Source organism: Ranitomeya variabilis, chromosome 5 (genome assembly GCF_051348905.1).
Source record: "Ranitomeya variabilis isolate aRanVar5 chromosome 5, aRanVar5.hap1, whole genome shotgun sequence".
Lineage (NCBI taxonomy): Eukaryota > Metazoa > Chordata > Amphibia > Anura > Dendrobatidae > Ranitomeya > Ranitomeya variabilis.
Genome location: NC_135236.1, coordinates 322,055,554 through 322,078,850, shown reverse-complemented (window position 1 = coordinate 322,078,850; position 23,297 = coordinate 322,055,554). Strand labels below are relative to the sequence as shown.

General features: G+C 41.1%; 1 protein-coding gene across 1 annotated transcript in view; it reads right to left on the bottom strand.

Moving 5' to 3' along the window:
• Positions 1-23,297, bottom strand: part of SEMA3A (semaphorin 3A) — a 353,944-nt gene that overhangs the window by 96,814 nt on the left and 233,833 nt on the right. Inside the window, exon 5 of the mRNA XM_077264656.1 lies at positions 9,519-9,612. Coding sequence (XP_077120771.1) covers positions 9,519-9,612 — 94 coding nt within the window. The remainder of the gene's footprint in view (positions 1-9,518; positions 9,613-23,297) is intronic.

Sequence of the window (23,297 nt, the reverse complement as noted above, 5' to 3'; positions counted from 1 at the left end):
GTAATTTTAAGAAAAACACATAAAAATGAGAAGCACTGAAGTGCTGAAGTGACTTTGATGTTTTGCTCAACCTTTATATAACCTTATGCCTGTTTTGTTATCACTTACTCCACAGGCGCCTGAAAAAAAAGAAAGAAAATAAATCGATGGAACCTAATATAAATGATCAGTGGACCTTACTGTTCCTTCACTGCATGCATAAGGTCAGTTCGAAAGGTGCAGAACAACAATGAGAGAGTGCACGTCTAAATAGTGATATAGTATTAGCTACTAAAATGTGTCACAATATGTTAGTAAATTTTTAATACAATTCATATAGTAGTAAACTTGCAAAAAAAATAATATTTAGTATTATCTAGTAAGTAGAAAACTATGTAAAAACATGTAAAATCCAATCAATAGGAAACATTTGCTCATCTATAACTTTATTAGTAATATAAAAATCATAAGAGGCGCAGATCTGAAAAAACATTATGAGGATTTTCCCTACAACTTTGATTTGCTGTGAAGTTATCGTTCGTGAATAGTGTTGAGCGATACCTTCCGATACTTGAAAGTATCGGTATCGGATAGTATCGGCCGATACCCGAAAAATATCGGATATCGCCGATACCGATACCCGATACCAATACAAGTCAATGGGACTCAAGTATCGGAAGGTATCCTGGATGGTTCCCAGGGTCTGAAGGAGAGGAAACTCTCCTTCAGGCCCTGGGATCCATATTCATGTAAAAAATAAAGAATTAAAATAAAAAATATGGATATACTCACCCGTCCGGGGGCCCCTGGACCTTACCGATTGTAACCGGCAGACTCCGTTCCTAAGAATGAGCAGTTTAAGACCTTCGATGACGTCGCGGCTTGTGATTGGTCGTGTGCCGCTCATGTGACCGCTCACGCGACCAATCACAGGCCGCGACGTCATCGCAGGCCCTAAACTCCTCAATGAGGAGTTTAGGACCTGCGATGACGTCGCGGCCTGTGATTGGTCGCGTGAGCGGTCACATGAGCGGCACGCAACCAATCAGAAGCCACGACATCGAAGGCCCTTCACGCGCTCATTCTTAGGAACGGAGGCTGCCGGTTACAGCGGTAAGGTCCAGGGGCCACTGGAGAGGTGAGTATATCCATATTTTTTATTTTAATTCTTTATTTTTTACATGAATATGGATCCGATTCCCGATATCACAAAAGTATCGGAACTCGGTATCGGAATTCCGATACCGCAAGTATCGGCCGATACCCGATACTTGCGGTATCGGAATGCTCAACACTATTCGTGAACTGAATGTTCCCTATTATGCTCTGCGATATATCTAGACAACAGAGCATAATAAATGCAAGATGCAAAAAGAAAAAATAAATTATACTCACCTCAATGATCACCTCTCCAACCCTCCATTTTGGCTGTCCAGTCCTCCACACCTCCCCTTTGCACAAAATCTCCAACCCAGTGTTTATTCTAGGCCATTTCTTATAGCTGCAAGCAGGCCCAGGGGTCACTTTGCGGTTCATGGCCTTAAGTCATGGTCTTAGAATGAAAACGGGGCTGGAGATATGGCATGATGGAGTTGTGGAGAGCTGGACAGCAGACAAGAAACAGGGAGCGGTATGAACAGTCAAAGTGGTCAGCTCACCTATCTTGCTATCGCTTGCTGCTTCCTGCCCGATTCTCTGCACCTCTGTTGTGCTGCATATCCAGCTTGTTGTCCCATCTAAGACAGGACTTCTGGCTGCAGGTCTCAGAGGTAACTGTGCATGTGCAGTGTCCTCCGAGGTCTGATTGTGGTTTCAAGTCATGGTTTAGAGTGAAAATCATGCCAGAAATGTGGAGCAATGGAGGCACTGACAACCGGATAGCAGACAGTGAGCAGTAGAAGTGGGTTGGTGTTAAACTTTTTATTCTATTTAATCTTTCACTGGCCCTTTACTGTTCAGCAACACAGGGGCCACAATTGGCTGTCAGTCTGCTTAATTTCACAAAGCAAATTACAGAAAGCCCATATTTTCCAGAATGCAGATTATTGTAGAATTCAAGAAGAAAATAATTCCACCTAAATTTGCTCATTTCAAGAAAAATCATCTCTATATGGACAAAACATTATTTGTCCTTGGTGCTAAGCAAAGTTGTTGTGAATTCTGCTCTTGGGTTCCCTCCGGTGGTTGATGGTGGTAATACAGTTGTCCCTGGGTTGCAATCCTGGGCAGGTGTCCCTACTGATTGCAGTGCTGACTGGGGTATTTATGGTTGCAGGATTCATTAGCCCTTGCCTGTTGTCCATTGTACTTGGAAGGTTTGGATCTCAGTCTGGTTCCTCCTGCCCTGCTGCCAATTCAACAAAGATAAGTTTCTGGTTTTGTTTCTGCAGCACACATGCAGTGTGCTTTACAGATCAGTGCTATTCATTGTTTTTTCTTATCCAGCTTGACTGTGCCAGGATTTTTCCAGTCAAGTTGGATTCTCAGGAGATGCAGAGATACGTTCCATGTCTTTAGTTCGATGGTGGAATTTTTGTATTATCTGCTGTGGATATTTTCAGGGTTTTATTACTGACCGCTTAGCATTCTGTCCTATCCTTTCCTATTTAGCTAGAGTGGCCTCTTTTGCTAAACTCTGTTTTCTGCCTGCGTGTGTCTTTCCTCTAATACTCACAGTCAATATTTGTGGGGGGCTGTCTATCCTTTGGGGGTCTGCTCTGAGGCAAGATAGGATTCCCATTTCCATCTATAGGGTTATTTAGTCCTCCGGCTGTGTCGAGGTGTCTAGGATTGTTAGGTACATCCCACGGTTACTTCTAGTTGCGGTGTCAGTTTAGGGATTGCGGTCAGTATAGGTTCCACCTACTCCTGAGAAGATCTCATGCGGCTCCAAGGTCACCGGATCATAACACAAAGTACCGTATTTTAAGCTTATAAGATGCACTTTTATTCCTCCAAACTGGGGGAGAAATGGGTGTGGATCTTACAATCGGAATAGTGAAAAAAAATAGGGAAAAAGTGATTGAATCTCTTACTGTGGTGCTGGCGGTGGCTGCAGAGCGGGCGGGCTGGCAGGAGATAGGATCACTTGTGAGGCAGTGCAGAGGGCCTGGAGTTGGAGGTGCTGGTGTGGTTTCTCCGGTGTTCGGGCGGCATAGTGCAGGGCAGCGCCATTGTGCTTCTGATATCTGGTGTTTCCAGTTTCTGGAATAAGCGCCTGTGCCTACTGCACAGGACTTCAAGAAAATGGCAGCCGACCAGCGCATGCACAGATGGAGCGCTCGGTCACTGAGCTCTCGATCTGCACATGCACTGCAGTAGTTCTCGGCAAATACTAGCTGGCAGCAGGGTGAATTCTGGGCTCCCCTGCACACAGAGCCCTAAAGCAGAGGAGGAAAAAAGCAAGATTCTCCTCCCTCTCTGCAGGGATAAATATTGATTGGTGGAGGAAAATATTGCTGAGCTGCCTCCACCAATCAGATATCTGTCCCTGCACAATGTATGGTGTTGCATCCCCATAACAGTGTGTCACCACAGATCCCCTATAACTGTGTCATCTGCAGATCCCCCATAACAGTGTGTAATGATTTTAATGGATAACTCAGGAGACTCTTTGCATGGAACAAGACAACTACAGGACACAGTTTTATAAGTGGTAAAGTCTATATTATCACACGGTGATTCAAACAGGTGCTGAGAGAAACTCAAGTCCACAACACTTGGAGTAAATATTAAATGCAGATTAGCAGTCTATAGGAAACTTCAGAGGAAAATGCAATCACACAGAAAGTCTATGAAGCACAATTATTCTTGAGGATACTTGACACGAATAAGTCCTTGGTAGTGTTGAGCGATACCGTCCGATACTTGAAAGTATCGGTATCAGAAAGTATCGGCCGATACCAGCAAAGTATCGGATCTAATCTGATACCGATACCCGATACCAATACAAGTCAATGGGACTCAAGTATCGGACGGTATCCCTGATGGTTCCCAGGGTCTGAAGGAGAGGAAACTCTCCTTCAGGCCCTGGGATCCATATTAATGTGTAAAATAAAGAATTAAAATAAAAAATATTGATATACTCACCTCTCCGACGCAGCCTGCACTTTACCGAGGGAACCGGCAGCCTGCTTTGCTTAAAATGCGCACGTTTACTGCCTTCCATGATGTCACGGCTTCTGATTGGTCGCGTGCCGCCCATGTGACCGCGACGCGACCAATCACACAAGCCGTGACGTAATTTGCAGGTCCTGAATGCCTAGAATTAGGCATTCAGGACCTGAAAATTACGTCACGGCTTGTGTGATTGGTCGCGTCGCGGTCACATGGGCGGCACGCGACCAATCAGAAGCCGTGACGTAATTTTCAGGTCCTGAATGCCTAGAATTAGGCATTCAGGACCTGAAAATTACATCACGGCTTGTGTGATTGGTCGCGTCGCGGTTACATGGGCGGCACGCGACCAATCAGAAGCCGTGACGTCACGGAAGGCAGTAAACGCGCGCATTTTAAGCAAAGAAGGCTGCCGGTTCCCTCGGTAAAGTGCAGGCTGCGTCGGAGAGGTGAATATATCAATATTTTTTATTTTAATTCTTTATTTTACACATTATACCGACCCCAATACCGATTCCCGATACAACAAAAGTATCGGATCTCGGTATCGGAATTCCGATACAGCAAATATCGGCCGATACCTGATACTTGCGGTATCGGAATGCTCAACACTAGTCCTTGGTAGTCCAAACACAGATAGATATGCTTATAAGGCAGTTCAAATAATATCTTAGCACAACAAGGGAGGCCTGGGTAAAAGTCTCAGGTTTAAGCAGAGCAGCAACAGCTTACATGTCCAGCAAATGCAGATGGAAACAAACACAAGCAGCCAGATGGAGGATTACTGGAAACCAATGTATGCAGCAGAAACTCAGAGCTGAGTAGCAGGATCTCCACACAGGTTCACAGGAACAGGTGCAGGTGCAGGTGCAAAGCCAGGGAGTCATCAGGAGCTGGATGCAAGGCAGAATACTCTAGCACAGACTATAGGCTGGGGTGGAGTTATATAGCAGGAAGACACAGTGCACATGAGACCAAAGATGCCATCTTGGAAAAGGGCAGTAATGCACAGAAGGTAATCAAAATGTTCAGAGTCCTGACACAGTGCATCACCACAGATCCCCCCATAAGTGTGTCATCTGCAGATCCCCCATAACAGTGCGTCACCACAGATCCCCATAACAGTGTCATCCGCAAATCTTCCCATAAGTGTGCACCCTGCAGATCCCCATAAGTGTGTCACCACAGATCCCCATAACAGTGTGTCATCCACAGATCCCCCATAACAGTGTCATCCACAGATCCCCCATAACAGTGCATCACCACAGATCCCCTATAACTGTGTCATCAGCAGATCCTTCCATAAGTGTGTACCCTGCAGATTCCCCATAACAGTGCGTCATCCACAGATTCTCCCATAAGTGTGTACCCTGCAGATCCCCCATAACAGTGCGTTACCACAGATCCCCTAACAGTGCGTCATCTGCAAGTTTTTTGCACACTATTTGGCTCAAAATATATTTTTTTATATTTTCCTCCTCTAAAATCTAGGTGCATCTTACAATCAGGAGTGTCTTATAAAGCGAAAAATATGGTAGATGCCTTAACAGATTTGTAGTAAGGAACAAGGTATATGAATGGTTTTTATGCGTGTGTGTGTGTGTGTGTGTATATATATATATATATATATATTTATTTTTTTTTTATTTATTACAGACCAAAAGTTTGGACACACCTTCTAATTTAAAGATTTTTCTGTATTTTCATGACTGAGAATTGTACATTCACGCTGAGGGTATCAAAACTATGAATTAACACATGTGGAATTATATACTTAACAAAAAAGTGTGAAACAACTGAAATTATGTCTTATATTCTAGGTTCTTCAAAGTAGCCACCTTTTGCTTTGATGACTGCTTTGCACACTCTTGGCATTCTCTTGATGAGCTTCAAAAGGTAGTGACCTGGAATGGTCTTCCAACAATCTTGAAGGAGTTCCCAGAGATGCTTAGCACTTGTTGGCCCTTTTGCCTTCACTTTGCGGCCCAGCTTACCCCAAACCATCTCGATTGGGTTCAGGTCTGGTAACTGTGGAGGCCAGGTCATCTGGCATAGCACCCCATCACTCTTCTTCTTGGTCAAATAGCCTTTACACAGCCTGGAGGTGTGTTTGGGGTCATTGTCCTATTGAAAAATAAATGATGGTCCAACTAAACGCAAACCGGATGGAATAGCATGCGGTTGCAAGATGCTGTGGTAGCCATGCTGGTTCAGCATGCCTTCAATTTTGAATAAATCCCCAACAGTGTCACCAGCAAAGCACCCCCACACCATCATACCTCCTCCTCCATGCTTCACGGTGGGAACTAGGCATGTAGAGTCCATCCGTTTCTCCTTTTCTGCATCGCACAAAGACACGGTGGTTGGAACCAAAGATCTCAAATTTGGACTCATCAGACCAAAGCACAGATTTCCACTGGTCTAATGTCCATTCCTTGTGTTCTTTAGCCCAAACAAGTCTCTTCTGCTTGTTACCTGTCCTTAGCAGTGGTTTCCTAGCAGCTATTTTACCATGAAGGCCTGCTGCACAAAGTCTCCTCTTAACAGTTGTTGTAGAGATGTATCTGCTGCTAGAACTCTGTGTGGCATTGACCTGGTCTCTAATCTGAGCTGCTGTTAGCCTGTGATTTCTGAGGCTGGTGATTCGGATAAATGTATCCTCAGAAGCAGAGGTGACTCTTGGTCTTCCTTTCCTGGGGTGGTCCTCATGTGAGCCAATTTATTTGTAGCGCTTGATGGTTTTTGCCACTGCACTTGGAGACACTTTCAAAGTCTTCCCAATTTTTCGGACTGACTGACCTTCATTTCTTAAAGTAATGATGGCCACTCATTTTTCTTTACTTAGCTGCTTTTTTCTTGCCATAATAAAAATTCTAACAGTCTATTCAGTAGGACTATCAGCTGTGTATCCACCAGACTTCTGCACAATACAACTAATGGTCCCAACCCCATTTATAAGGCAAGAAATCCCACTTATTAAACCTGACAGGGCACACCTGTGAAGTGAAAACCATTCCCGGTGACTACCTCTTGAAGCTCATCAAGAGAATGCTAAGAGTGTGCAAATTAGTAATCAAAGCAAAATGTGGCTACTTTAAAGAACCTAGAATATAAGACATAAGTTCAGTTGTTTCACACTTTTTTGTTAAGTATATAATTCCACATGTGTTAATTCATAGTTTTGATGCCTTCAGTGTGAATGTACAATTTTCATAGTCATGAAAATACAGAAAAATCTTTAAATGAGAAGGTGTTTCCAAACTTTTGGTCTGTACTGTATATATATATATATATATGTATTGTGGCAAAGTACTGGAGGGGAGACATGTGTCACTATGCCTAATGGCATCAGTGATATAAAGCCAGAGTATTTTCCTCCAGCACAGTAAAGTGTTGTGAGGCTTAAACTAAAGTTGCATAAATAGGCTGGTTTTATGTGTTCATTCACAGAGCAGGTGGAAGAATGTCCACCATAACTTCACGTGCAGAGCTGACACCACCGTGTCCTGACAGGACCTGTGTGATATCACATCATATTTACATGCTATGGCGCTACAGTGTGATCATGTGATCACACTGTAGTGCCATAGCATGTAAATATGAAATATGAATATTGAATTGCATTACTGCATTAGAAATTTGAAAAATATAAAAAATATGAAAAATTGAGAAAGTTTAGAGCATAAATTGGCCAATTCATGTGTACCTGGAAGCCACGATAAGACATTTCTCATTTCCAGGACCTAGCAATGCCTTTCCTCACTTAGAATTAAGTCTTCATCTGTATGGGAACATAAATCCTCTGTTAGACTAAAATCTATATCTCTGTGGAGGGGTAGCGGTCCTGCTGGGATTAAAAACACCTGTGGCTAAAAGGCGGAGTGCTCAGTCAGAAGGCTAAAGAATACAAACTTCAAAAAACTGACCGTGACATCCAAACATAGACGTCACCAACTCATATACTCTCAAGCAAAAAGGCAGCACACTGTACAGTATGCTGTAGTGTATACTGTACAGTATGCTGTAGTGTATATGAGTTGGTGACTCTAGGTTCAGCACCTGTTCACACTTAGTCTTTGGATGTGATGGTCAGTTTTTTTTAAGTTTACAATCATGTGATCAGTCACATGATGGATGAGTCACATGGTCTGGGGCTTAAATACTTGGCTTCCAAATGCAGCAGTGTTCACTGTGCCTGGAGAGGAAGCACTCCAGAAAAAGTGTTCATGCATGAGTCATATGCTAAAACCTGAACCGTGTGTGTTCTGCTAGTGGTGAGCAAAAGGAATCCTGCCTTCAGAAGGACTGTTTTTTTCTGCCACCATTTTGTTTTGGTTTCCTGTTTTTTGCCCAGAGGACTGTATTTTCTGTACTACACCTTGGTTTATACTGCCTATAAGAAACCAAAGAAAGTTCTTATTAAGGCCGCAGTGTACCCGTATCTACCTCTGTGTAGAGTGAGCCGATCTACCACTATATATATATATATATATATATATATATATATATATATATATATATATATATTATATCACTAGCAACTAGTTTTCTGCTTCCCTTTAGCGCAATTCAGGAAATTCACACAAGTAATCAAAGGGTTTTTAACACAAAAAGTATAGTTCTCAATATCAAAAAATCATTTACAATATTTATTGTGAATGAACCTTTTTAAATCTAAAAGCTTGTATTTGACTGAAATAATCCTTACAGGAAACCAGTCTGTGGTTATTAACTGTGAAATATTCAAAGAAATTGTTGCCATTTCAAGCCGGAAGGTCAAGAATTGGCTTCAAGGAAACTGTCTCTGGAAAGAGTGAATTATAAAACCAAATGTAACTGGAGAACAGATGTATTCTCACTTACACTTTAAATTAAATACGTTGTTGCAAACCAATAATAGTTACATACTGTAGCAAAACTGCAAATTGCACTGTAAAATAAAACATTAAATACTACCATAAACTCAATGCAGTTATACAATTAGTATTATAGTATGTAACCCAGTTCAGTTTGTTGCACAACGAGGACCAATAACTGCAGTTCCTCATGCATGTTATTTCTAGAATTATTAAACAGTATAAATCAATAATACATTTGTTTAACCTTGATTTCTCCAAGAAATAGACATTTCTGCCCCAGCTTATATATCTTTAACTATGTCTCCTAAAAGGAAAGGGCAATCACAAATTGTTCATGAAAATGGTCACTTGATTCACACAAAAAAAAATCCAATTATGGTTCCCATCCCTTTAAAACCATGTAGGCGTACCTCCCAAATCAAATGAGAACAATCCAATTTATCACTTATGTTTAAACTATATGTACATGTGATCTGATTGTAAATAACATATTATAAGTGCAATTATCTACTGCAGTTACCTGTAACTATACAGTGATATTTTTGTCACAATGTGTTTACTTACCGATCAAAATTGATGCAGTTAATAGCTTTGGGTCGTAAGGACTTTTTCCTCTACCATTTTCAAAACCTGAATCCACAAGCTTAAATATATTATCCTGGTTGAGAAAAAAAGAAGACACTTTAAGTAATTTAAACTTTAACTAGCAGAGTTCCAATATATGTGTATAGACTAGAAATACAGCAAATCAAATTCAGAAATATTGAATCTGCTTTAAATCTCACAAAAAATTCTATTTACAAAAACCCATTTCTTTGTGATTTGATTAGCTGGAATCCAAGAAATGTCAACCTGCTTGGTAAACATGGTTTCCTTTTTTGCTTGATTGGAGTCAAAAATTAAAAAAACCCACAACCACATGCTCGATTTTCACCCTACTGTAGTTCTCAACCAGTCATTCACTGGCTCACTTCCTCCACCATCTCCAATCGTCTCTTCTGTCTATACTCTATGACCAATGGTGCTGAGAAGACCTCATGTGACATTTTGATGTCAAAGGGTGTTGCATGTCATGACATTGCATGAGACCTAGTTTGCACTGGATGCACAGGAGACCAAACAAGATGGCAGAGAAGACTGAACGTTATGATCCTTAGTGGTTGAGGATCACGAATTACTCCAGCTAAGTAACAAACATAGGACAAGCTCTAGGGAGGTGGCAAACTGAACTGATCGCAAATCTGAACCTATCCAAACACACTAGAAGTAGCCGGTGAACGTGCCTAAAAAATTCCTAGACGTCTCGAGCCAGCCTGAGGAACTAACTACCCCTGGAGAGAAAGAAAGACCTCTCTTGCCTCCAGAGAAATAATCCCCAAAGATATAGAAGCCCCCAACAAATAATAGCGGTGAAGTAAGAGGAAGGCACATACACAGGGGTGAAAACAGATTCAGCAAATGAGGCCCACTAATACTAGGTAGCAGAAAATAGTAAAGGGGTCTGTGCGGTCAGTAAAAAACCCTTACAAAATATCCACACTGAGATTCAAGAACCCCCGCACCAACTAACGGTGTGGGGGGAGAAACTCAGTCCCCTAGAGCAACCAGCAAGCGAGGAAATCACATCCTAGCAAGCTGGACAAGAAACATAATGAATGCTGATAATCAAAAAATGAACGGACAAAAACTTAGCTTGTCTTGGAGAGGCTGGGAGCAAGGTAATCACAAGGAATCTGAAGAGCACTGAATACATTGATAGCAGGCAAGGAACTGAGTATCCAGGTGGGCTAAATAGGAAACCAACCAAGGATAACGAACCAGCTGATGAAGCAACCTGCAGAAAGACAACACTACCCAGTACCGCTTGTGACCACTAGAGGGAGCCCAAAAATAGAGTTCACAACAACTGAAGCAAGAGAACCCACAGAGGACCAGACATGACCCTGTAGTATTAGGACAGTTGAGGAGTTAGAGGAGCATAATATTATGTATTTTTTTCCCCTCTGTTTATTATGCTCAGTCGTCTAGCTAAACCTCAGAATTTAATAGCCTTTTACCAGTATTTGAATTTGCATTGAATAAATTCAACGTAAATCAAATTTTCCTGCCAAATTAAATAGAATTTGGCAAATTAGATATTGGCAGATTTATTCATCTCCAATATAGATATATGTGCATGCTTTCTTTACAGCATTTATTTCTTACTATGTTCACCACAGTCAATGACCAGATACTGATTCGAATTCAATATACTAATATATGTAAATAATGCTATTCAGTTCATATCATATGTAGAATGTGAGCCCTGGCGGGCAGTGTCCTCTCTCCTCCTGTACCAGTCGTGACTTGCATTGTTTAAGATTATTGTACTTGTTTTTATTATGTATACCCCTCCTCACATGTAAAGCTTCATGGAATAAATGGTGCAATAATAATAATAATAATAATATCAGGAAACCCATTGTCAGCCTGTGCATTGTGGTCATGCCGAAAAACACGGCTGTGAGAAACCAGCCTAAAGCTGCTGATGTAAATGTTAATTGTGTGATAAAAGGATATACAGACCAGTATCCAGCATATTGTACTGCACATAATTTGTCCAACCTTAAAGCTAAATTATATGCTGTGGCAGTACCCTAGAATTTGAGCATCAAAATCTGCATCTGATTGGCACTTCCCTTTTTATTCCTTACTAATAATTATTATAATTAATAGGAATCTTCCCAGTGGCTATCAATTTACGTCAAGGGGAAGGCCATCCTTTTCAATTACAATTTCTCCTGTATTAATTCAATGCGTTACATTAAAGGAGGAAATGGTTATTAGAGTGAAATGAGCGGAAAGAATATTGAGTGTTTATAGGCTTCAGTTCAGATACAGAGCTGACATGTGAAGTCTATTTCTGTATCATATAACCAGTATCATCATAACTGAATGCACACTCCGAAGTGATTCCCAAGGCGGCCCACAGGACCAAGCAATAAAAACATTTGTCTCTTCTGCCGCATTCCTTTCATTTCAAGTTGATTAAAGGAGACATTTTCGAGTGCATGTAAGAGAGCTTGCAGAATATGATGCTATAGGTTACTGCACAAAATGTAGCAGAAAAGTAACTGCAATGCTTCGGGTCAGTGGGCTTATGAGGTAACGACATATGATGTGGGATGGATTATTGCTAATAGGCAAAAAGTCTGTGATGCAAAGTGCTGTATCACTTAAATATTTAGCCTTTCCCTGATGTTTTATCATATTTTATTAACTGATGTGAAATGCATATGAGTGACTTAGCTTGGTCAGTTAAATCTGATCTGCATTTGCCTATGCAATGTTAACAAAATATAGTAGGGCAGAGTTTGTCATTTTGCAAAAGTCAACACAATGCCATACCATTCATTATTAGAGATGGGCGAACCCGAATTGTAAAGTTTGGCATCTCTACCGAATACCTACTGTTCTGGCACAAACAACAGACACAGACACCAGGTGTTTGTCATGCTGTCATGTGCATGACAGAGCGGCATACACCACTTCTGATCAGCAGTGAAATCATCCCCACCGGTCAGAGAGCTGTGGTTCCCACACTGTTAAAAGACATCGTGAGTGCTCAGCTGTAATCAGAGGTATAAAGTTTACCTCTGGTCACTGGCATCAGCTGATGGGAATACAGCTCCCATTATTCGACGCCTGCTGCCACTAACATCAGCGAGAGCAGGAGCGGCTGATGGTTATTAAGAATAGAGGGGTCCCCACTTCATATTTTTTAATTAAATAAATAATTTAAAAAATGACGTGGGTCCCCCCATTTTTGACAACCAGCAAGGGAGAAAAACTCTCATGCTGCTAGCAGGGATCTCACAGAGGTCACCGCAGATCAGCCTGGCTGCGAACACAGCCTCAGTGACCGGAGGTAACCTCAATGAATTCAACACTGGTCACTGAGGCTGCACTCGCAGCAGTTCAGTCACAAGTGGTTCACAGCCTGGACGATCGCATCTTGGCACTGTCCAGGTTGAAAACGAATTATTCCCCAGACATGGATTACGGCGTGACTGCACATGACAGCATGGCAAACACTGGATGTTTAGGCCCCCCATTCAAGTGAATGGGGTCCGGGTTCAGGTCTGGGTACTGTTCTGGTACCCAAACCCAAACTTTTTGTAACTGTTCAGCCGAACCTGAACATCCAGGTGTCCGCCGATCTCTATTCATTATCTGTGGTTCATAGACAATGATATTCCCCAAGGTGGCATATTCGCAGCATATGTCACAGTCTTGAAAGATGATTCCTAGACATTGCACTTTCCACAGTTTCCAAAGCTCCCATCAAACTCAATGAAAGGGAACCGGTCACCAGGTTTTCCCCATACAAAGTGAGGCCAGCACCTGTACATGCTCTGTTACAGCATACTAGAATGCTACATACTACTTGATATGGAGAGAACCTGGTGGCAGCTTCCATTTAAGAGGGTCATGCAAGCAAACAACATCCTGAAAAAGTGAAAGCTTGCATTGCTAAATATGAATATACTGTATAGTTTTCATAACATACAGAATGATATGGTGTATTTGCAGTATAGTATGTTGCATTTATTAACCATATAATGGTTAAATAAAAATTCCATTTTACAGATTCTCCAAGTGTAGATATCTGAGAGGCGCAGTACCTACAGTAATCAGACTTGCAGGCACTTCTCAAGTAAAATGCTAAACTTACACTTTCGTCAGTTAAAGGGGTTGTCCACAACTAGGAAAACCTCTTCTTGATCAAAATGTTTGGCCCCCATAAAACAATAAAGCCTATAAACGTTTCCTGCTCCATCACCATTCCCGCAGTGTCTGCACTCGTTCTCACTGGGGCTCTTGCATGATGTTGTGACATGTGATGCTGGCGCCCAATCAGTGCTCAGTGCTAGCATCACTGTCACTGCCTTCGGAGAAATTGAACATGAAGTGGAAGTCTGGGCTGCAGCTCATCTTGGACATCCTCATCATGTTCAATTTGTCCGAAGGCGGAGACCATGACGCCAGTGCTGATTGGGTACCGCTCGAGATTCCCAGGGAGAGCAGGTTCCGACACTGTGGGAACTAAGCCGGCACGGGAGGGGAGTATAAGTATCATTTTATCAGGGCCAAACATGGGGTATGACAAGAAGTAGTCCAAATAGTGGACATCTCCTTAAAGTCAAGCTAATCTTCAAGTCAGCAGTGGCACTGAAGAGACGATTAACCCCTTCACCCCCAAGGGTGGTTTGCACGTTAATGACCAGGCCAGTTTTTACATTTCTGACCACTGTCCCTTTATGAGGTTATGACTCTGGAACGCTTCAACGGATCCTGGTGATTCTGACACTGTTTTCTCGTGACATATTGTACTTCATGATAGTGGTAAAATTTCTTTGATATTACCTGCGTTTCTTTGTGAAAAAAATGGAAATTTGGCAAAAATTTTGCAATTTTCCAACTTTGAATTTTTATGCAATTAAATCACAGTGATATGTCACACAAAATACTTAATAAGTAACATTTCCCACATGTCTACTTTACATCAGCACCATTTTGGAACCAAAATTTTTTTTTGTTAGGGAGTTATAAGGGTTAAAAGTTGACCAGCAATTTCTCATTTTTACAACACCATTTTTTTTTTAGGGACCACATCTCATTTGAAGTCATTTTGAGGGGTCTATATGATAGAAAATACCCAAGTGTGACACCATTCTAAAAACTGCACTAATCAAGGTGCTCAAAACCACATTCAAAAAGTTTATTAACCCTTCAGGTATTTCACAGGAATTTTTGGAATATTTAAATAAAAATGAACATTTAACTTTTTTTCACACAAAATTTACTTCAGCTCCAATTTGTTTTATTTTACCAAGGGTAACAGGAGAAAATGGACCCCAAAAGATATTGTACAATTTGTCCTGAGTACGCCGATACCCCATATGTGGGGGTAAACCACTGTTTGGGCGCATGACAGAGCTCGGAAGCGAAGGAGCGCCATTTGACTTTTCAATGCAAAATTGACTGGAATTGAGATGGGACGCCATGTTGCGTTTGGAGAGCCACTGATGTGCCTAAACATTGAAACCCCCCACAAGTGACACCATTTTGGAAAGTAGACCCCCTAAGGAACTTATCTAGAGTGTGGTGAGCACTTTGACCCACCAAGTGCTTCACAGAAGTTTATAATGCAGAACCGTAAAAATAAAACAAACATTATTTCACAAAAATGATATTTTCGCCCCTATTTTTTATTTTCCCAAGGGTAACAGGAGAAATTGGACCCCAAACGTTGTTGTCCAATTTGTCCTGAGTACGCTGATACCCCATATGTGGGGGGGAACCACCGTTTGGGCGCATGGGAGGGCTCGGAAGGGATGGAGCGCCATTTGGAATGCAGACTTAGATGGAATGGTCTGCAGGCGTCACATTGGGTTTGCAGAGCCCCTAATGTACCTAAACAGTAAAACCCCCCCACAAGTGACACCATTTTGGAAAGCAGACCCCCTAAGGAACTCATCTAGATGTGTTGTGAGAGCTTTGAACCCCCAAGTGTTTCACTACAGTTTATAACGCAGAGCCGTGCAAATAAAAAAATATTTTTTTTTCCACAAAAATTATTTTGTAGCCCCCAGTTTTGTATTTTTCCAAGGGTAACAGGAGAAATTGGACCCTATATATTGTTGTTCAATTTGTCCTGAGTACGCTGATACCTGATATCTGGGGGGAACCACCGTTTGAGCGCATGGCAGAGCTCGGAAGGGAAGGAGCATCATTTGCAATGCAGACTTAGATGGATTGGTCTGCAGGCGTCACATTGCGTTTGCAGAGCCCCTAATGTACCTAAACAGTAGAAATACCCCACAAGTGACCCAATATTGGAAACTAAACCCCCCAAGGAACTTATCTAGTTGTGTTGTGAGAACTTTGAACCCCCAAGTGTTTCACTACAGTTTATAACGCAGAGCCGTGAAAATAAAAAATAAAAAAATTTCCCCCCCAAATTATTTTTTAGCCCCCAGTTTTGTATTTTCCCAATGGTAACAAGAGAAATTGGACCACAAAAGTTGTTGTCCAATTTGTCTTGAGTATGCTGATACCCCATGTGTGGGGAGGAACCACCGTTTGGGCGCATGGGAGGGCTCGGAAGGGAAGGAGCGCCATTTGGAATGCAGACTTAGATGGAATGGTCTGCAGGCGTCACATTGCGTTTGCAGAGCCCCTAATGTACCTAAACAGTAGAAACCCACCACAAGTGACACCATTTTGGAAAGTAGACCCCCTAAGGAACTCATCTAGATGTGTTGTGAGAGCTTTGAACCCCCAAGTGTTTCACTACAGTTTATAACGCAGAGCCATGCAAAAGTTGTTCTCCAATGTGTTCCGAGTACGCTGATACCCCATATGTTGGGGTAAACCCCTGTTTGGGCGCACGGGAGAGCTTGGAAGGGAAGGAGCACGGTTTTACTTTTTCAACGCAGAATTGACTGGAATTGAAATCGGACGCCATGTCGCGTTTGGAGTGCCCCTGATGTGCCTAAACAGTGGAAACCCCCCAATTATAACTGAAACCCTAATCCAAACACACCCCTAACCCTAATCCCAACGGTAACCCTAACCACACCTCTAACCCAGACACACCCCTAACCCTAATCCCAACCCTATTCCCAACCGTAAATGTAATCCAAACCCTAACCCTAACTTTAGCCCCAACCCTAAATGTAGCCTTAACCCTAGCCCTAACCCTAACCCTAGCCCTAATCCTAGCCCTAATGGGAAAATGGAAATAAATACATTTTTTAAATTTTTTTAATTTTTCCCTAACTAAGTGGGTGATGAAGGGGGGTTTGATTTACTTTTATAGCGGGTTTTTTAGCGGATTTTTATGATTGGCAGCCGTCACACACTGAAAGACGCTTTTTATTGCAAAAAAATATTTTTTGCGTTACCACATTTTGAGAGCTATAATTTTTCCATATTTGAGTCCACAGAGTCATGTGAGGTCTTGTTTTTTGCGGGACGAGTTGACGTTTTTATTGGTATCATGTTCGGGCACGGGACATTTTTGATCGCTTTTTATTCCGATTTTTGTGAGGCAGAATGACCAAAAACCAGCTATTCATTAATTTCTTTTGGGGAAGGCTTTTATACCATTCTGCATTTGGTAAAATTGATAAGGCAGTTTTATTTTTCGGGTCAGTACGATTACAGCAATACCTCATTTATATCATTTTTTTATGTTTTGGCGCTTTTATACGATAAAAACTATTTTATAGAAAAAATAATTATTTTGGCATCGCTTTATTCTGAGGACTATAACTTTTTTATTTTTTCGCTGATGATGGTGTATGGCAGCTCGTTTTTTGTGGGACAAGATGACGTTTTCAGTGGTACCATGGTTATTTATATCCGTCTTTTTGATCGCATGTTATTCCACTTTTTGTTTGGCGGTATCAGAATAAAGCGTTGTTTTTTGCCTCTTTTTTTTTTTTTTTACGGTATTCACTGAAGGGGTTAACTAGTGATACATTTTTATAGGTGGGGTCGTTACGGACGCGGCGATACTAAATATGTGTACTTTTATTGTTTGATTTTTTTTATTTAGATAAAGAATTGTATTTATGGGAATAATTTTTTTTTTAATTTATTTATTTAGGAATTTTTTTTTTTTTTTTTTTTTAACACATGTGGACATTTTTTTTTTACTTTTTTACTTTGTCCCAGGGGGGGACATCACAGATCTGTGATCTGACAGTTTGCATAGCACTCTGTCAGATCACCGATCTGACTTAGAGCAAAGCAGGCTTACCAGCGCCTGCACTGAGCAGGCACTCGGTAAGCCACCTCCCTCCCTGCAGGACCCGGATGCCGCGGCCATCTTGGATCCGGGACCTGCAGCGAGGAAGGAGGTAGGAGACCCTCGGAGCAACGCGATCACATCTCGTTGCTCCGGGGGTCTCAGGAAAGCACGCAGGAGCCCCCTCCCTGCGCGATGCTTCCCTCTACCGCCGGCACACCGCAATCATGTTTGATCGCGGTGTGCCGGGGGTTAATGTGCCGGGGGCGGTCCGTGACCACTCCTGGCACATAGTGCCGGATGTCAGCTGCGATAGGCAGCTGACACCCAGCCGCGATCGGCCGCGCTCCCCCCGTGAGCGCGGCCGATCGTGCTGGACGTACTATTCCATCCTTGGGAAGTAGGGCCCACCCCACATGGACGGAATAGTACGTCCAATGGCAGAAAGGGGTTAACAACTGTATCAGAACTGCATTTGTTCTCTATATAGGGGCACTCAAAAACGGCAAGTGAAAAATCAGTCAGTGTATTCAAATATGTTTAAACATGGCTGGAGATTACTGACGGTATGAAACCTGTATAAAATAATTTAAAATTGTACCTTGTCAATTTTTGGTCCAGTTTATTTGGGTATATAAAGAAATAAAGTTTTGTGTAACAAAATCTGTCACAAATGAATCAAACTCTTCATGATTGAGCCTTCTGCATTGTTTATCATTAGGAAAAGCAACAATAGTTGTGTTATTCTTCATTTACCCAAGAGAAACTATATAGAGCTAGAGTTTGGAGAATACCCTAACAAAAATATATATCCTGACTTGCTTTCAGTGAGTGTCATTCTGTTCTTTTATAACAGGCAAGGTCATTTGAAAGTATCTTTCTCTGAATCTATTGTTCTCTGTTGCTTTCATTCATTGCCTTTGCCTCTGTTTTTTGTCTAGCTTTGAGCATTTTGCACCTTTTTTTGTTGATATCCAATTCATTATTCTGTTTGTGACTTTTTTAAGTCTATTTCATGTGCTCACCTGGTTTTTTAATGCTTTGTTGGCGGAGTCTAGCAATTTTGCATGTTTAGCTTGATCCAACAACTGTGGCTCTTTTAAAAAAAATTGTGCAACTCAACTCCACTCCAGTTCCCAAGTGTATTTTTAAGTGCGCCAAAACACATTTTTGAGACTTTTTGTGTGAGACCTAGTGCAGCACTGATAAAATTCTGGTGCTAAAACCTTCATTGTAAGTAAACAACAGCACCTGATAAGTGACATATGGCTGAATTCAGTGTTTTAACCCCTACATTTTGATATCCTCAGATTAAATAGCAAAAACCTGCTGTCAGATTCCATTTAACACTTTAGACTTTTGTCAACAGCTTCACCAACTGACTCCACTATACATATGCATGATTAGCTTAGTAGGAGTATAGATTTGGGGAGATTGTTAGGCCGCAGATGCCAAAAAAACATCATGAGCCCATGATCATATTGCACAAAGGCAAATAATATAAAAAAAAGCGAGCCCACTCCCCAATTCTTTAAGCATCTTTGACATATCTGCACAGTGAAGCAGCTAATTACACACAGATCTACATCTCTGGACCAGATATCACCTCCCTACTGACCAGATTCCCTCAATGTCTGTCCACTATTTCATTCTTCTTCCCCGTTAGCTTTATAAAACTTAACATGGACAAAACAGAATTCATCATCTTTCCCCCATCTCACACGACCCCACAACGAACCTATCCATTACAATAAACGGCTGCCCACTCTCCCCTGTCCCAAAATCTCGCTGCCTCGGGGTAATCCTTGACACCGATCTCTCCTTCAAACCACATATCCAAGCCCTTTCCAGTTCCTGCCACCTTCAACTCAAAAATATTTCACGCAACCATACATTCCTAAACCAAGAATCTGCAAAAACCCTAGTCCATACCCTGATCACCTCCCGCCTTGACTACTGCAACCCTCTGCTCTGTGGCCTCCCCTCAAACACTCTCACACCCCTCCAATCTATTCCAAACTCTGCTGCCCGACTAATCCACCTGTCCCCCTGCTATTCCCTGGCCTCTCCCATCTGTCAATCCCTTCACTGGTTCCCCATTGCCCAGAGACTCCAGTACGAAACCCTAACCATGACATACAAAGCCATCCACAACCTGTCTCCTCCATACATCTGTGACCTCGTCTCCTGGTACTTACCTGCATGCAACCTTTGAACCTCACAAGATCTCCTTCTCTACTCCCCTCTTATCTCCTCTTCCCACAATCTAATACAAGATTTCTCTCGCGCATCACCCCTACTCTGGAACCCTCTACCACAACATATCAGACTCTCGCCTACCATCGAAAGCTGCGCCGCTGCACCACCAGCTCTACCCTCGCCTACTGTATACTCACCCATCCCTTGTAGATTGTGAGCCCTCATGGGCAGGGTCCTCTCTCCTACTGTACCAGTTGTGACTTGTATTGTTTAAGATATTGTACTTGTTTTTATTATATATACCCCTCCTCACATGTAAAGCACCATGGAATAAATGGTGCTATAATAGTAAATAATAATAGTAACTAATAAGCACAGAAGTGAATAGGGTAGTGTAAAAAGCCTACAAACATAGCTCATTCCAAGAACAGGGAATGGAAGTCAGGAGACCATTTGTTCCTACTTCTGGTGGGCGCATATGAAAAACAAACAATAAAATAGATGTATAAAAAAAGAAAAAATATAGGAAAAGTAACTCCAAGTTTATAGCTTGGCTTGCTTAATAAATCGCCACTTGACCATAATAGCACAAAGGTCAAATCTGTTAAGTGAACAATGTGGTCATTGCACATGTTTAAGTAGTGAAAACAGCTTATAAATTACTAACTTCCAGTCTAATGAAAAATGTTTGTTGTCATAGATGTCAAAGATATACATGCTCCTGAGGTACTTTAGACATGCTGGTTAAAAAGGTTAAAAGTTAATTTAAAATAATAAGAAATGTAAATGTGGCAGCTCATAAACTGATACGATAACAAATCTCTAAAAGAGGGAATATCTCCATGGATCTACTCTACTCCAAGATCTATAAATCATTAATAATGTAGTCCAAGCTCTTAACTCCCATTGCTCCTTCTAACGTGCCCTCTAATTCTTTGTAAACATGGACAATTTAACCTCTGTCCTGCATGCTATTTCTCAGTGCTAAAGGGTGCTGCAAAGAAAAAGCATTTCATTCATCATCCAAATCACACGATGTAATTGAGAATACATACAGTATATATGAAGCCACATAACAGCATAAGTGAACAGAAAACGTCTGACAAATTTTCCAGAATAGTAAATTAAGAAGTAGATGGGTCCAGGCCTATTATGGTCAACCATTGCAGCTTTTGTCCATATTGCGGTGACTTCATGGCTGTTCCTTTTGACTTTACTCTAAGTTTTTGCTAGTCCAAAAAAGTAATACAGATCGGTACATCCAAAAAATAGATAAAATCTTCAAATTTTATTCCAAAGGTATCAAACAACTAAAATCCACATACTCCTGATATAAAAAACACACTGGCACTGTGTGCGCCCTTTGACATAGAGAATCACATACATTCTCTATGACTAAGGGCGAAGACAGAGCCAGAAATGCATTCGTGTTTTTTTTTCTATATCCAGCATTTAGATTTGTTTGATTCTTATGGAATAAAATTTGAAGATTTTATCTATTTTTTGGACGGGCCTATCGATGATACTTTTTTTGGTCTAATTTCCTGATGGTCTGCAGTATTTGAGACATCACCCACTGCATATAGATAATGGCAAAAGACTCATTGCCACTTATCACAGATGCTTGATTGCAGTTGTTGCTGCTAATGGAGGCCCAACCAGTCATTAGATTTATGAGGCAATCACTTTTTCACACATGACCCTGTAGGTTTGGATTTCTTTTTCCCTTAATAATAAAGACCTTCATTTGTAAACTACATTTTGTGATTACTTGTGTTATCTTTGTCTAATATTTAAATTTGTTTTTTGATCTGAAACATTTAAGTGTGACAAATATGCAAAAGATCGGAAATCAGGAAGGGGGAAACACTTTTTGACACAACTGTAACAGACATTTGTGTAAGATTATGTTCAGATCTACTTTCAAGCTGCCATCAGATTCCATCATACATGTTGAGAAAAGTAGAGCAACATTTAGCACCATTGTTCTCAATTATGTGCATTTGTCTTAGTTTATGTGAAATCTTGCATGCAGTTAAAGGCACAAATACATATAGTATGATGAGGGGCACGGTGGCTCAGTGGTTAGCACTGCAGCCTTGCAGCGCTGGAGTCCTGGGTTCAAGTCCCACCAAGGACATCTGCAAGGAGTTTATATGTTCTCCCCATGTTTGCGTGGGTTTCCTCCCACATTCTAAAGACATACTGATAGGGAATTTAGATTGGGAGCCCCATTGGGGACAGCAATGATAATGTTTGTAAAGCGCTGCGGAATATGCTAGCGCTATATAAATAAAAGATTATTATTATTAGTATTATGATTAAGTGGACACTGTGCATCAGGAACATGTTAGTGTTTTGTTTGTACATTATTTTCTGATGTGCTTTACGGTTATTTATTGGTAACAGAAAGAAGTTTTTAATTTGTAGGCTGGATGCTTCTTTTTCAGTTTGGTATTAGCATACATCACTGAACTATATCCAGTTTTTTTATAATGGTCTTTTAGCTGTTCTTCTGCTTTCTATCAAAATGAGATCTGATAGAGGGAAACAAATAAAACACATGCCATAATTTTGTTAGCTAAAGATTTGTTTTTAAGACTTTCACATTGAAAGGTGAGATCAGTTTAAGTTCAGATATGACAAGTTTAGTAGGAGCCTGGGATGACAGCTGATTCCCTGGGAAAATATATGTCCTTGAATGAGCCATTCCAGAACCTTATTAGACAACCTTGTTCTGTTAACATGCAGAATAATTGGAAGAGGGACTTGTGGATGGATACTACGGATAACTGCAGACAGTTTCATGTTCTCCAGCTACACTGTTTTATATTCTTGCTATGCAAAGTTGTAATGTGATTTGTTGTGGCCAATTATATGTAAATCTGAAACACTACACAGGAATACATTCTAGCTAATGAAAAACAAAATATTTATTATCTCATCTTACATATGCATAGAATATAATGTACATGAGCTTTATAAAACAACATTTGTATATTGGAGTTGTCTTATATGTACAAAAGGTTATTAAACTAGCAGCATAATGAAGACAACGACTATACGTAGAGTCATAAAATCATTGATTGGTAGAGTTAGAAGGGACCTCCTGGATCACCTAGTCCAACCCCCTGCTCAATGAAGGATTCACTAAATCATCCCAGACAGACGTCTGTCCCGCCTCTGTTTAAAGACTTCCATTGAAGAACTCACCACCTCTCCTGGCAGCCTGTTCCACGCATTGATCACCCTGTCAAAAAGTATTTTTCTAATATCTAATCTGTGCCTCCACAATTCAGATTCATTCCATTGATTCTGGTCTTTCCTTGTGCAAATGAGAACAAAGC